At 38.9% G+C, this 14,769-nt stretch overlaps 1 protein-coding gene across 1 annotated transcript in view; it reads left to right on the top strand.

The window, feature by feature from the left end:
• Positions 1–13,200, top strand: part of BRD10 (bromodomain containing 10) — a 54,598-nt gene extending 41,398 nt beyond the window's left edge. The window contains exons 8-9 of the mRNA XM_069001210.1: positions 1,712–1,899; positions 4,019–13,200. Of these exons, the coding sequence (XP_068857311.1) occupies positions 1,712–1,899; positions 4,019–7,626 (3,796 nt within the window). The 3' untranslated portion in view covers positions 7,627–13,200. The remainder of the gene's footprint in view (positions 1–1,711; positions 1,900–4,018) is intronic.
• The last annotated feature ends 1,569 nt before the right edge of the window (positions 13,201–14,769 follow it).

The raw sequence follows: 14,769 nt of genomic DNA, 5'->3' as shown, positions 1-14,769 counted from the left end.
GGTCTTTTCATGTTTATGACAGAGTATAATGTTGAATTGTATTTGAATAGCAGGAAGGCTTAAAAGGGAAGGTTACTTGTGCCCACTGATTACAGTTGTTCACTGGCCTCACAAGCAGAGGTTCCTCAAAAGAAAACTTTTGTACAGCAGTGGTTCCCTGGTGTCCTCCTATAGTTCTTCTACACCTAGACTTCAGGCTCAAAATCCTGATGACAGATTTGAAGTATTGTTCACACTACATCTTCCTACAGGCTTCAATATTGTCTGCTCTGAGTTGAGAGTGTGACAGCTGGGAGTAAATGACTAGATCTCATTGACCCTTAGCAGCCCCACCTGGCCATCCATCTATGCCACCTGTCCATTGGTCCAGGATCCCCATTTCAGGTCATTCTGCAGTCTTCAATCTCTGCTGTAGGTATGACAGTTTTCATCTCAACTACAGCAGTTACTGTGCCTGCCCATGGGTCCTACTGATCTGGACTGACCCTCAGACTGACCTTCTACCTGCATCATCACTGTGGAGATGCCCAGAAATCACTCAACTGGATCCTGACCCTGGCAGCCATCACTGGACCTGGTCCTGATCTTAAAATTTGAATTGACTTCCCAGTTTTATCTCAGACCTGCCTCAGCACCGGGAACTTGCTTGTTGATCTGGGCTCTTGGTTGAACCCAATTACCATCCCTAGGCATGCCCTGCTGCCTCATTCAGGGCAAGTGGAATGGCTTGTTGGCTGGTGAGGCTCATGCCCTGCCAGCTGTAACATCAGTCTTGGCTCCTACCTCCCCATCTCATAGACAGCAGCTGGTGATTGCTGCATTCAATGCAAGTAACTGTTACACTAATACAAAAGAATGAGTAAATTTAAGATCTTATTCTTACTGTCATAAGGGTTAGGTCCAGAACAGTCTAGATTCTATTCCGCACAAGGTGTTAATTGCTATAATCTGTTTACTCATTTGCTGAATAATCCTTCTGGGCATTGTGTTGATTTCAACCAGCTGAATCCTGAAGTTCAATGTATTTGTACACTAAAATAGCTACTACCTCCCATCTAAACAGTGGTTTAGAAGAAGGGACAATGAAAACATGTAGGAGGTTAGCAGTATCAAGGTAAGTGGATGTGTTTCTGAATGGCGTTCAAGTAAGTGAAGTACCTATGTATTTCTGTCGTATGCACATTCTTTAATGGAGTGTGAACCTATGGATATAATAGCAGCAGCTGTTCTAATGGACCAGAGAAAAGAAAGTGTTCTTAAGGAGAAAGTTGCATTGCAGTCTCATAGCTGAGCCAGAAGTGTGATGTGCTTAAGAAAAACAAGATTCACTTAATTCTCTTTTTGGGGTTGTCTTCAAAGTAAGAAGTAAACTTTTTACAGTTAATACTCAAGTCCATGCAGATGTATTTGTCACATGAAAGATGAAGGAAGAAATGGAAGATGGATGCAGTAAAACGGTAATGGTCATTTGACTCAGTCTTTTTGCCTAGAGGACTTAATGACATAGAATTCAGTTTTTGTAAAGTAAGGGACATTGCTGTCACTTCACATTTTCTGGGTTTTAGAGACTTGCAGACAGGGCTACACTGTAATTTTTTGAAGGCACAGGCAATTAAATCTACACAAACTTTTCATTTGGCAGCAAATACAAATAAAAATCATGTTTAAAACAGTGTGGTTTTTTAGTAAAGTTAGTTTTGTTATTTTTAAGGTCTAGGTTGAAGAAGGACTATGATGACTTTAAAAGACATCCAGACCATGATAAATTTACCAGAGAATTGTGGAGTAATGATGAAAGTGAAGTTGATTCTGGCAAAGAATCTTTTGCAGTAGTATGCACTAAATCATCAGACTCTGCAGAACATATGGAAGTTCCCAAAAAAGATCACTCAGACAATGGTAAGCATTTACTGGAAATCAGTAGCTTGAATTTGATTCAGGAGCTGAATCAAGCTAATTTTTCCATGTGAGCTTGTGTCCTACTTTTTACCTCAATTCTACTACTGTGATAATATGAAAATAGCTTGTGGTGCATATCTGTCAGATGTAGGCTTGAAGAGGGCAGACATCACCAAAATGAAAATTCTGCTTTATTCAAGTGTTCACCATTTTTTTGCTTAACTATTTCTGTGATAACATGGTAGGTCTGTGTGGAATTTACTTTTATGGTGGTTTGACCTTGGCTGGCTGCCAGATCCAGCCACTGTCACCCTCCCCCCCCCCCATTTCCTTAATATGATAGGGAAAGAAAATAATATGGAAAAGCTCAAGGAACGAGATACAGGCAGGGAGATTACTCATCAATTTCCGTCACAGTCAAAACAGACTCACTTGAGGAGAATTAATTTAATTTGTTGTCAATTAAAAAAAGAGTAGGATGGTGAGAAACAAATACAAAAGCTAAACCTCCTCCCTTTCACAAATCCACATTCTTTCAAGGCTCATCTTCATTCCCAATTCTTCCACCTCCTCCCTTGTCAAGTGGCACAGGAGGGATTGAGTCTGGGGATTGAGATCAGTTCTCTTCTCCTTCTTCATCCCTGCTCCAGTGTGGGGTCCCTCCTGTGGAATACAGTCCTTCACAGACTGCTCCAGTGTGGGTCCTCTCCATAGGCTAGAGTTTTTCAGCATAAGCCTGCTCCAGTGTGGGTCCCCCATATGCCACAGTTCCTGTCAGGAGCCTGCTCCAGAGTGGGCTCTTCATGGGCTGCAACTTCCATCAAGGCACACTCACCTGCTTAGAATGGGGTCCTCAAGCATTTGCAATGTGCATACCTGTTCCAGCATGATCCTGCATGGGAGCAGGTCAACCTGCTTGATCAGGGGTCTTACTGGATTGCAGGAGAATCCATTCCAGTTACCCCTCCTTCTTTGCTGACCTTGATGTCTACAGGATTGTGTCTCTACGTTTTTTCCTCAGTCCATTCTGTCACACTCTTCTGCAAAGCATTATCCGTGAGACATCACCAGCTTGGCTGACAGGCTCAACTGTGTCTTGCAGTGGATTTGTTTTAGAGCCAGCTGTGTCTGGCACAAGGCAGTTCCTGGCCTCTCTCTTCACAGAGGACTCCTTGCAGCCCCATGCAACCAAAGCCTCAGTGCATGGCCCTTGTGTCCACCTGGCCCTCCTCCATGCATCCTCAGCTGTGTTACCACTTCATGCATCCCCTGCTTACTGGCTAGTCCAGCTTGATGCTCAGTATGAAACATGGCATTCACATCTGTGTCGCACAGGCATCCCCCACTCCCAAGTCCACCTGTTAGGCCAGCCCAGACCCCCAGGCCTTCCTACTCACCAGCTAATCGGCGTGAAGTTTATCAGTGAATACACTCATACTGGATTTGGGGAGGATACAGACACTCACCCCCCAGCAGTTGGCACCAGGTCCACATGCTGTAACCTCTTGCAGCTGTCCTTGCAGCTCCCCCCTTACCTCTACACATCGCTTCATGGGTTTGTATAGCTGAGCCAATTTCCTCACCCTTCCCGGCCTCGTTGCCAGGATCTCCCTTGGTTTATAATCATATTAGGTTCAAAAATTTGATCTTCCTGCAAGAGGCCTTTCCTGATAACCGATCAGTTGCTGTGATTGATGAAGTTGTTTCTTGACTTTGTCTCCATTTTTGTTTGGTTAGATCTGTGTCTCTGTGTATTTTTTCCTAGCTTTTCCCTTTTTCCCCTCCAGATTACCTTGCTGGAATATACATTCTCATGCTCTCACATTCTATTATCAATTAATGTGAATGACCAGATTTGGTCTTCCTCACTGTTTCCCATTGCTGGTCAGGTTTCAATCTGTGTATGTTCTTGTTTATTACTTCCTCCTTTCTTGATTACCCTGGTTTTGTATTGCAAAGGTCCTTGACCAGATGCCCTTAAAAAATCAGACGTTTCCTTCCACATACCTTTGTTCTTGCAAACTAGTGTATTGCCTTTAGCGAGACACTGTAAAACTATTTTATAGGGGTATCAGTTGCAAACATGTAAAACAGTGTTTGTGTTTTAATATCCTTGCAGATGAAACGAAACTATTAGAGATGAATTTACCTTCAGGAAAAAACAGAATTCTGAAAAAAGAATCAGCTTCTAAAGAAATACAGAAGACACTGCCCAAATGCATTAAACGACAGTTCAAGCAAAATAGTTGTCTTGATCAAAGCACTAATGAGCTTTCACCAAGGAAGAAAGCTAAACTGAACACTAATGAGGCTGTGGTCCAGAGTTCAGAAAGTAGCCTGCAGTCAGATTGCGTGACTGAGCTGAAACAATTTGAAGGGTCAACTCTAGAGTTGCTTTCCTTGACAGATCCTGCAACATTAGTAACAAACTTTCCAAAAGGGACCAAACCCATCCAGGCCTTGCTTGCCAAGAATACTGGGAACAAAGTGACCTTAACAAATCAACTGTTGCCTCCTGCAGGCATGAACGTATCTTCTTCTGAAAAGTCAGTTTTACCACCTTTGGAATCATCACTGATCAAACCAGCATTGCCCTGCCAGGCCAGTTCTAAGACTCCTTTACAAATGGTATACAAAATGCCAAATGGCCACTGTGTACCAATAGACGTTCCCAACAGCTCAGTGAAAATTCAAATGCAAGCTATGATTGACCCTAAAACTGGAGAAAAAGTCATGCAACAAGTTCTTATTTTACCTAAGAATTTTCTTCTTCAGGAGAAGGAAGAAAAAATTGTGTCCAAGGACATTCAGTCACTACAACAAAAATCATTTGAGATGCATTGTACATCTTTACCAAAAATGTCAAACATCAGTGTTTCTTTAACACCTGTTCTGGTAACAGGCCCTGCAAATGCCACTCAGTCACCCACTACAATTTTTAACATGAATACTACCCACTCATCACAAGTGACTGGTCCCATGAACACTACACAACCATTGCCTGATGTAACTTCAGCAGATAACTTATTATCATCAACAATTAAGGTAAGCCAAACTGAAAGTGACAAAATCAAGCCTACAGTTTCAACTGCTACATTGCCTGTGTCTTTGGCTTCACCTACTCTTTCCACAGCTAGCCAGTCATTGACAGCAACAGGATTAAGTGCATCTACAAACACTGATTCTGCCTCTCATAGTCTTGCATCACAGCAGCAAACTGAATCCCTTGAAACTAAGCAAGAGCTGAAGACAGTGTGTGTAAGAGAATCACAATCTATTCTGGTCACAACACGAGGTGGAAACACCGGAATTGTTAAAGTGCAAACAAACCCAGGTCAGATTTCACCTAGTAGTTTATGTCCTAGTTCAGTTTTCACTTACGCATCTCAGCTTCAGGCCTTTCTTGTGCCAAAAACCACAGCAGTACCATGCTCTAGTCTTCCATCTGTAGCAACAGCCACATCTGGTCTCCCGCATATTGGACAATCATCTCCTTCTGGATTTGCCCCCTCAACAGCTTCTTCTGTTAACGTTTCAGCTTTCCCTGCTGATATTACCCAGACAATGGAGAAAAATACCAAATTCACACTACAGCAGCCAGCTGTTCGGGATTCTTTGTGTCAAGTAAGAGAGAACTCCTGCCATATGTCTTCTCCTTTATCCTCCATTTCATTAGCTAGCAGTTTGGTGTCTGTGACTCCACACAGTCCTGTTAGTGTGACTAGCACTGGACAAAGTAATAATATCAAAACTCCAAATTCTTCTGTGCAGCATCAAGAGGATACTAAAACCAAAACAAAATCTGTTACACAATCTGAGTCTAATTCCACAACAAATGGAGATTTAATCAGTGGTACTCCAGTCCAGAAATTTACATTAATCACAAATCCACCAATTTTATCTCCCTCTAGGGCATCAGGGGTCAGTATTATACCCTCTCCAGCATCCACTGCTGTTAATGCTCAGAAGCTGGTTTTCATTAACACACAAATTGCCAATGGCCCATCAACCACCAATCTACCTGCAGAGACATTGAAACAGAACCTTCCTTCTTCCCTAACCAAAACCTTTGTTAATGCTGCAGAGCAACCACAGTTGGTTTTGATCCCATCTACAGTAGGAGCACCGATAAAAATTAATTCAACACCAACTACTGCTCAAGTAAAAGATGTGAAAATTGGACTAAATATAGGTCAGACCATTGTAAATACTAAAGGCAGTGCACAGGAGGGCCTACCAGTTAATATATTGCACTCTGGCATTTCTAAAGGAGAAGACAAAAAGAGCACAGCCTTGGCCCCATCCTTGACAAGTAGTAGTGTGGTTCCTGTTCCAAGTTTTACTCTGTCAGCTAATGAATCTGTTTGTGTTGCAACAAAAGCCGAAAATGCCTTTACAATAACAACATCAAGTGCACATGTAGAATCTGTTTCAGTAACATCAAGTGGGACTTCCTCTGGGACACAGCCTACTGTCTTGATTGGTGGCAATGATCCCTCAAGAATAAGGCCAGTTTTGGGTAATCGACTTTGTACATCAAATATTGGAAATACTGTGGGTATATCCACTGTGAAAACAGGACATCTTGCTTCATCTGTGCTGATTTCAACACAGCCAACAGCATCTCCTCAAAATTTAGCATCTGCTCTGCAATTTCCAGTCATTAGCTTGCCTGGATCTGCAGCCACCCCCCACAAGATGTTACATACAGTTCCTCAGTTGGCAGCAGTTCCAGCTCCTCTTCCAGTACCAAAAAGCCAGTTGCCCACACTGGTTCAGTTTCAGTCATCAGGAATTTCAACTGCTGTGTCAAGTCATGCAAGTATTCACAAATCTCAGGGTGTGTTGCCCCCTCCATCACCAAATACAGGTGAAGTCATTAGTTTTCCCAATTTTTCTGCCCTAAACTGCCAGCAGGTGCCTCCCAGTACAGAGAAACAAAGTCATGCTTACACTTGTGCTTCTACCGTTCAGATATCTGGAGCTTCGCCGCCTGTAACAAGCAAAACAGGAGGTCAGTTAAATGAACCTTCCATTCAACAGAAAATAGTCATTAACACCTGTGTGCCTTTGGCACCTGGAACTCAGATAGTGATTAATGGTACTCGTTTTGTTGTTCCACTGCAAGGCCTTGGAACTGGCAGCCATGTTCTTCTTCTCTCCTGTAATACAAAACAGACTCCTTTAACAATTAACCATGGTCAAGAGCCTCAAGGTATACCAACTGTTAATACAATAACCTCGAAAATTGTCCTAGCACCAAGTCATTCATTAAGTTGGCAGATACCAAAACATCCTTTGAAAAGCTCTACAAAAATTGTGAACTCTTTTGGAGCTTCAGATGCTTTACCCATCGTACATGCAACACCCCAGATATTTAGTACTCCAGCTGGATCATGCACTCCACTGTCTGCGGTAACTCTGCCTGTATCTTCAGTGACAAAATCTCCTGTTAATGTTGCTACATCTTCTGTTTCTGCTGTTCATCCTCCAAATTCTCATTTACCAAGCAACACTTCAGTGTATCACTCGGACACTTCTATCAAAAAACTGTTGGTTAGTCCAGAGGGAGCCATATTGAATGCTCTAAATACTCCAGCACCAAAAGTTTCTTCCCTGTCTTCATCACTGCTTCCTGTTGTTGTTTCCACAAGCAGAAATCCTACCACTGTCTTCCCTGCATCTCAGTCATCTTGCCTTGATAAACCTGACAAAGCTGCATCCTGAATTTACTGCAAATGAGCCACTTTGAAATTCTGGGGCATTCTTCAAACTTTGGAAGTTGTAACTATTGAATAATTTCTTACAATGTTTTAAACATTGATTTACTCAATATTACTAAGGTTACGGTCCTTACCTGTTTACATGTGGGGATTTGGAGAAAGAAAAATTTTAGTTTGCCAGAAGTTTTCAGAGAGTTCTCTAGTAAAAGGCTAAGAAATGACCAATGAATTCATTAAACAGTTTGGTGAAATCTCGCCTTTTGCACATGTTCCATCTTACATTGTTGACTGTTTGCCAGTGTGTTTATGACAGTATATATCTCCTTTTTATTTGTCAAATTTATTTTTGACTTGTTTCTTTAAAAAAAAAATTATGCATTGTAAAAATGCAAATCAGTAGTATAGAATTGTACATATTCCTGAACTCCTAAAAACCTGAACTAAACAATATGTACAAAGAACTATGCTGTCTTATTTATGTTTTGTTTACATAATGTATAGTTTTTTAAGTATTTTAGTAACATTGGACCAGTGTACTGTTTAGCAACAATGCAGAGGAATCTGCATGTAATAAATCAAGTTGCTGTACTGCTTTGTGTTGGCAGTAGTTAAAAATATGTATATTACACCGTGGGATAATACATACATACATACATATATGTACATGCATAAATATATATATGTGTGTGTGTGTATATATACATCCTTCTTTTGGTGTATGGTAGAATGAAATTATTTAATCTCTTCTGTTCTTCTCTGATTTTACATTTCACATGATTTGACAGGATTTGGAAGGAAGGCCTCCTTATTGTTCCTCATGATATAGGGCAGGATAACCCATACTTCATCCATTCTTAATGATTTGGTTATGTTGCCTGAATAACTCCAGTGAAGTGGTAAGGCTACAATGGCTTCCTAAACACCAGTCTAAGTCACACTGACTGCCATGCTTTGTCTTAAAGTTCAAAGATCTGTTGAACAATTCATTGTTCTCTGTTTTACAGCCTTGTATGCATTTCCACATGTCTGAACTGTAACAAGGTCACTCACTTATCTTCCATCTAGCCATAACAAACTACCCATTTTTTTCACTGGTCATGCTTTCTAGATCTGTATTTTTTCTTTAGCTTGTAAGTGGTCTATGTGGAAGGAGAGTGCTAAAACATCACATGAGATTAAAAGAAGCTTTATTAATGCTTTGAATGGGGATAATTCACACATTGCATAAACCTTCCCTTTTTGTACAGTGTATTCAGTATTTATTGGCTTAGATTTCAGCATTTGATCTGATAAAGCCTTTGGGTTATTTTCTGCAGATCTGCTGAGTTCACAGCTGCCTGCTGCAGTGCTCATGGCGATAAGATTTTTGATATCTTTTGTGGCTTTGCGTACAGAAAAAGGGTGCCCATCTTATGGAAGATGATGATTTTAGAATTGCTGTCTTCGTATGTGTTGAATTTTTCTGTGGAGTTTGTTGGTTTGGGGTTTTTTTAGAAACTAGAAGGGAAGATTTCAGAAGAGTTTATGAATGATAGTTGCCTTCTAAATAGCTATGACTTCAAAGGGGATAAAAGCTTATATATCTGTATTTAGTAGTGTTCTTAGACTGAGTTTCATAAAGATGAAACTTCAACCTTTGCTCCTCATCCTGTTGAATTTTCTACTTCCCTTCCCTTTTTGCTGTACACAGTTTGGCAGTTCAGATGTTGGGTTGAAGAACAGGACCACATCTTACTTCCTCTGTGTCGGCTGCCTTTAAATTGTTCTGAAAAGTAACCTGGTAGGTATTTAGCTAAAGTTCTGGGAAAGTGGGGGGAAGAAAGGCTTGTGCCTTCCATAGGGACCTTTCCTTTTGCACTAACTGAAAGAATTGCATTGGGAAATTGCATCTTTGTGGACCAGAAATCTCCATCTTACCTCAGGACTGGGAAAGATGGAAGCTGTCAGTTTTGGAAGGAGAGAAGGTTTGTTTAAATTTAGAGAAAGCTACCTGTTATGCTTTTCCTACTTCTCATGAAAGGTGTTTTGTAACTGATTTTGAAGACACCTGGTAATAAGGGTGTCTGCCTGCCAGAGTTCACAGTACTACAGATTTTTAAGTCTGACTGCATTTTACAGTTGAATGCTGCAGGTGACTTTTCCAACAGAGGGAGATGGCAGAGAATGGCAGTTTCTTCATGGACATTTTACATACTCTAAAACCATATATACCAGCAACTCATCTTATTTCCATTTCACTGGTTGAACCTTGGGAGTTGGTTTTTTGGATTTTTCTCTTTTCTTGCAGTGGTTGTTTTTTCCTATTTTTTTAAAATTTATATATTTACTGTAGCATGAGTTCTCTACATTGTTTGGAGAACTCAAGACTTGGTTCTAGTATTGGAGTTGTTCTGATGGAGAAAAAATTATTGTGTGGCATTTTTCTGTGTGCTAATGTAGTAGGAAGATTTATGCTATAATTGGTTCTAATAAAGAGAAAACTTAGAAAAGCTGAACTTAGGAACTCAGGACTCGAGTAACTTGCTTGAATGATTTCCAAGAAGTTTTTTGAATTAATATTATAGTATTTTATGATTTTCATAAATATTTTATAATTTGGCAGACATAAACTTTACAACATGAATAGTTTGAGTCCGTTTGATTAGCGTTTTCATGGATTTTTATTCTCTGCTAGACATGTGTTCAAATTCCAAATCCTATTGGAGAAAGTCTTGAGACTTACTATGTAATGGACTTGCAACATTCATTATGTAAAACCAAATTTTAGTAATTTTTGTGAATAAAATTCCTATTCCCAATACTCTTCTCTGATAGTATGAATGTCTGCCAGAGATAAGGCTTTTTTTTCAGATGAACGTAAATACCCATTGACAATTTGCTATGTACATTTTGCTCTCTAGCAAATGTGTAGTGCTACCAGTACCACAAAAAGAACTGTAAAAAAGTAAATTATATTCACAGACACAATGAAAAAGCAGAACTGCCTGCATCTTGACTTGAAGTTAAAAAGACATTTAATGAAACATATAAACATAGATATATAAATCAGCCTTTTAAGAAAACATGTTCAGCTTTTCAGAGCTTGTAAAATGCCTTCCTTTTAGACACCCTCAGATATTGTATACAAGTATTCATACACTATATTACATTCAAAATTATAGGTTTAATAATGACTTCGAATGTTTTGAATTACATCCTTTCATTTACCTGAATGGACATGTTCTGCACAATAGTTTTGCTTTGTTATGAGTAGAAAACGACACTAATATTGCTCCACAGTTCAAACCCCCATGTGTGCTGCCATTTTCTCATAGGGATTCTGCCACACTAGAAGGAATTAAATTTCACAAGTCTTAGGGGTCATAGAAGTACCTGTTCAAGCCAAGTGTGTTACTATCAAGTCATTCAAACCTGTACTGATTTCACTATGCGACATAGCAAAGGGTTCAATGCAAAAAGGGAAGCAAAAATTCTCCTGGTGAGTGAAGAGAATCAGTCCATTGGAGTAGGTCAGAAAATTATAAAAACTAGTATTTGAAGGGTGTTCATAGCTCCCACAGTGTGTGTGGTTCACAGTTGATTTTGCTTGTACTTTGTTGTAGTGCAGAATTTTAATAGCCCAAATGAATTTTAAAGTAAATTAATTATTTTTATTAAAGCATGAATATTTGTTGCATTTGTTAAGGACTGTTTCTTTTAAATAGAATGGCCAGAGGTGCACACAAAGACTTAAACTCATGTAGACTGCTCCCTGTAAGCTGCACCTCAAATGAGTTTACTGACTCAAATAATAAGAAAAATAAGATTAATAATACTGCATCAGACTTAAGGTCTGTCTATCTGATTATTATGGCTATCTATCCCAGCATCACCTAGTCTCTTGAAGCACTCAGGAACAGCATTCCAAAAGAACACAATAACAGGCCTGAATAGTCTTTTACTATCCACTAAGCCAGAGTCTTCCTCACACAGCTGTGATTTTTTTTCAATTTAATAGCTTTCAGTGTATTTCTCTTGATGAAATCTACCAATCCTTTCAAGAATTCATGGAAGCATGTAAACAAACTATTACCATTCACAGCATCCGGTGGTAAGGAGTTTGTAAATAAATCTCGTTTTTGGTTTCCAAACCTGGTACCTGCTAGTTTTGTTTGATGCAAATAATATTTATATTGTAAGATACAATAAACCTTTGCTCTTTGTTATTTTTCCATGTGGCCTATGTAGACCTTTGCCATGTTGGTTGTCTCTTTTCTAGAATAAAGAGAAATTGTGAATTCAATTATTTATTTTATGGAAGTAATCAGTTGCTGTCATTGCTGTGTGTACCTTTTCAATTTCACTATATCCTTGAGATGTGGTATCAGAAGAGTGCATGTTCTAAAAGCCCTATGAGCTATTCAGCAGTGTGTTGATGACTTTTCTTTCATAATAATTATTTCAATGTTTGTGGGTTGGTTTCTGACTATTATTTAGCCTCGTACTAACATTTTTGTAAAAATATAAATTGTAAACCAACTTCGCATCAGTGTCAACCCAACTCATCCAATAAAACTATACCACTTGTAGAATATTGTAGCTGTAAAGTCATGATCTTTAAACCAGATTATTGAAGACTGCAAGTCTGGCACTCTATTCCTATTTTTGCTTGGTTTAGCTCTCTTGAAGATGTAAAAGGACAAACTGCTGTAATGATTTTCAACATGATGCTTTTCAAATCTCATTTTTGTGCATAGGATACAAGATAAAGTCTGTATATGGTCATTTTATACAGATTGGCATCCACATAAAGATTTTTTAGTTGTTGAAGAAGCCACTTTGTAAATGTGACACAGAGCAATGTTTTTTAAAAAATTTTTTCTTGAAACTACAATGGCATAAAAGCAGACTTTAAGATCTTGATAAATCTCTATGTATTCTCTTCTTTTCTCAAAATACTGAATTGTTTGGTCAGTAATCGCACCTGAGTGTCTTGCATAAACTTGGAAACCGGGAAGCTTCATTCTTTCATATGTGACTGGTCCAGAAGTTCTTCAGAAAGTTGGTGTTCTTTACAGTATCTTTTATTAAAATCTCAGCTGAACCAAACACATTAAATGAAAATGGTATGTAAAAGTAATGCAAAGAAAATGTAATTAATTGCTTATAATATTTCTTGAAATTATGTTTGCTACACAGAAGGTCTATTAAACAGTGCATAAATATGATTTCCCACTTTTTACAGATGAAGACAATGAAGTTTTGAGTTCTCTTAGCAACATGAAGGAACTGGGAATAGAATCCTTGGTCCTGACTCCTTCCAGCATCCCATCCATAACTAAAGGTTAGATACCTAGATTACTGCTTTCTTTTCCCCTGACTTTTAACAATGAAGAAAATGTCTGGAAAATGCAATTATTTTCAAGAATGTGAGGAGCATTGACAAATAGCATTTATAAAAATTAAATAGCAAAAGGAAGCAAGATAGTAAAGGAGCAACTGTGATTTTTGTGGTTGTCTTCAGGCTTTAGAGCTTTGCTTGTCAATGCCGATATCATGAAAAGAAGACAATATACTTCTTTAATTAGTTGTTCATATTGATTCCATCTCATAATAAACAACTATAAAATCAGACTATTTTGGCTGTCAGTAGGTCATTGGCATCTGGTGCCAGCATATACATTGAGATCTGTCCACGTAACATGCTGTTATTTTTAAAATCATTTTTCACTCTCTTTAAAAATCACATGCAGAAGTGACATTGAATAACAGAGAGGGATTAGTGACTGGGTACTACTATGTAGCCACAGGGTGTCTTCCTTATAATAAATAATCATGGTGGATTCCATTTACACAATATAAAAAGCAGGTATTTTGAGTATTATAATCAGTTTTAGCTACTGGGAAGGAGGAATTGCTTTGTCTATTTTTAAAAAACCTTGTCAACTCATATTAGCAACACACCAATACTAAAGTTACAGTAGCGTGATTGAGGCTTGTCTGGACAGTATTCTACAGTTCAACTACATGTTATGCCTTCAAAATATTTTTCTTGCCAGTAGGGTGCTTTTTGCAATGTGAACTTAGAACAAAAAGTGGCAGAGGCCTGTCTGAAATATTTGCCTCCTGCCGTGGCCTAAGAAACTGATGGAAAACCAAAACATTTTGTTAAAAGAGAGCCCATGTCTGAAAGTGAGTTTCTTACTTAGGCACATGAAATGCAAGTGATATGACTGGTGCAGCAGTTCTGTCCTTGTATGAGCTGCACCTTGGGCTGGGCGTTTCACTCACTGTAGTGGCCAGTAGAGAATGCTTAGTGGAAAGAATTAAGAAAGTGAAGTATGAGTTAATTTTCCCAGTATGTATACACAGCCTCCAACAGTAATTCCAGGAGAATTGTGTGAATTCAGCCTGAGCTTGTCTGTGACGTGAAAGGGCCGATTTTGCAGCCAAAGAAAGAGGTACTGGAAAAAGGTGAGCAGTGATTCAGAGAATCAGAGCAGAAAAACAGTGATATAAAAGCATAAAACTGCTTCTCCATTTATAAGAAGTGGTAGGAGATGTGCATGAATCCTGTTAAACAGCAGAAGTTTGGAATGAGGAGTTGAGCAAAATTGTTGTTGGGGCCAAAATCCAGTAAGTGAAGGTCATGTGGGCTGCATATCCTGGGAATTACAAATGTAAGAAAGACAGCCTTCTTAAATCTGGATCAATACCAAAAACATTCAGGTTGAGTTTCCTGGAGATACAGAAATTGGAGTAATTTATTTCAAGACAGACACCTTTTAATCCTTGCAAGGATTTCTCTACAGGAGATCAATGTCAGGGAATATTCACACTTACCGTATGATTTTGTTGTTTTAATGCAAATTCTGAAGCAGTTCTAAGGTTTTTTTGAGTATGGCTACCAGATGACAATCCTAAAATTACTCCTGCAAACAACTATAGAATCAAACCTAGCACTGAAGAGTGTCTAAAAAGGGCCACTCTTTTGCTCCAGAGTGTCAGGAGCAATGAGTTACTTGAGGTGTATGTGGTGCTATGGAGAAACAGAAATCAATTACTTTTGCCAAGGTAAGTGGGAAAGGACAACTTGATAGAACTTGGAAAATTACACCTTTTTCTTAAGAAAATTATTTTCAACAAAAATGAGTCAGATCTTTCCCCT

The sequence above is a fragment of the Aphelocoma coerulescens genome, assembly GCF_041296385.1.
Source record: "Aphelocoma coerulescens isolate FSJ_1873_10779 chromosome Z unlocalized genomic scaffold, UR_Acoe_1.0 ChrZ, whole genome shotgun sequence".
Lineage (NCBI taxonomy): Eukaryota > Metazoa > Chordata > Aves > Passeriformes > Corvidae > Aphelocoma > Aphelocoma coerulescens.
This window is presented reverse-complemented; position numbering and strand designations above follow the sequence as displayed.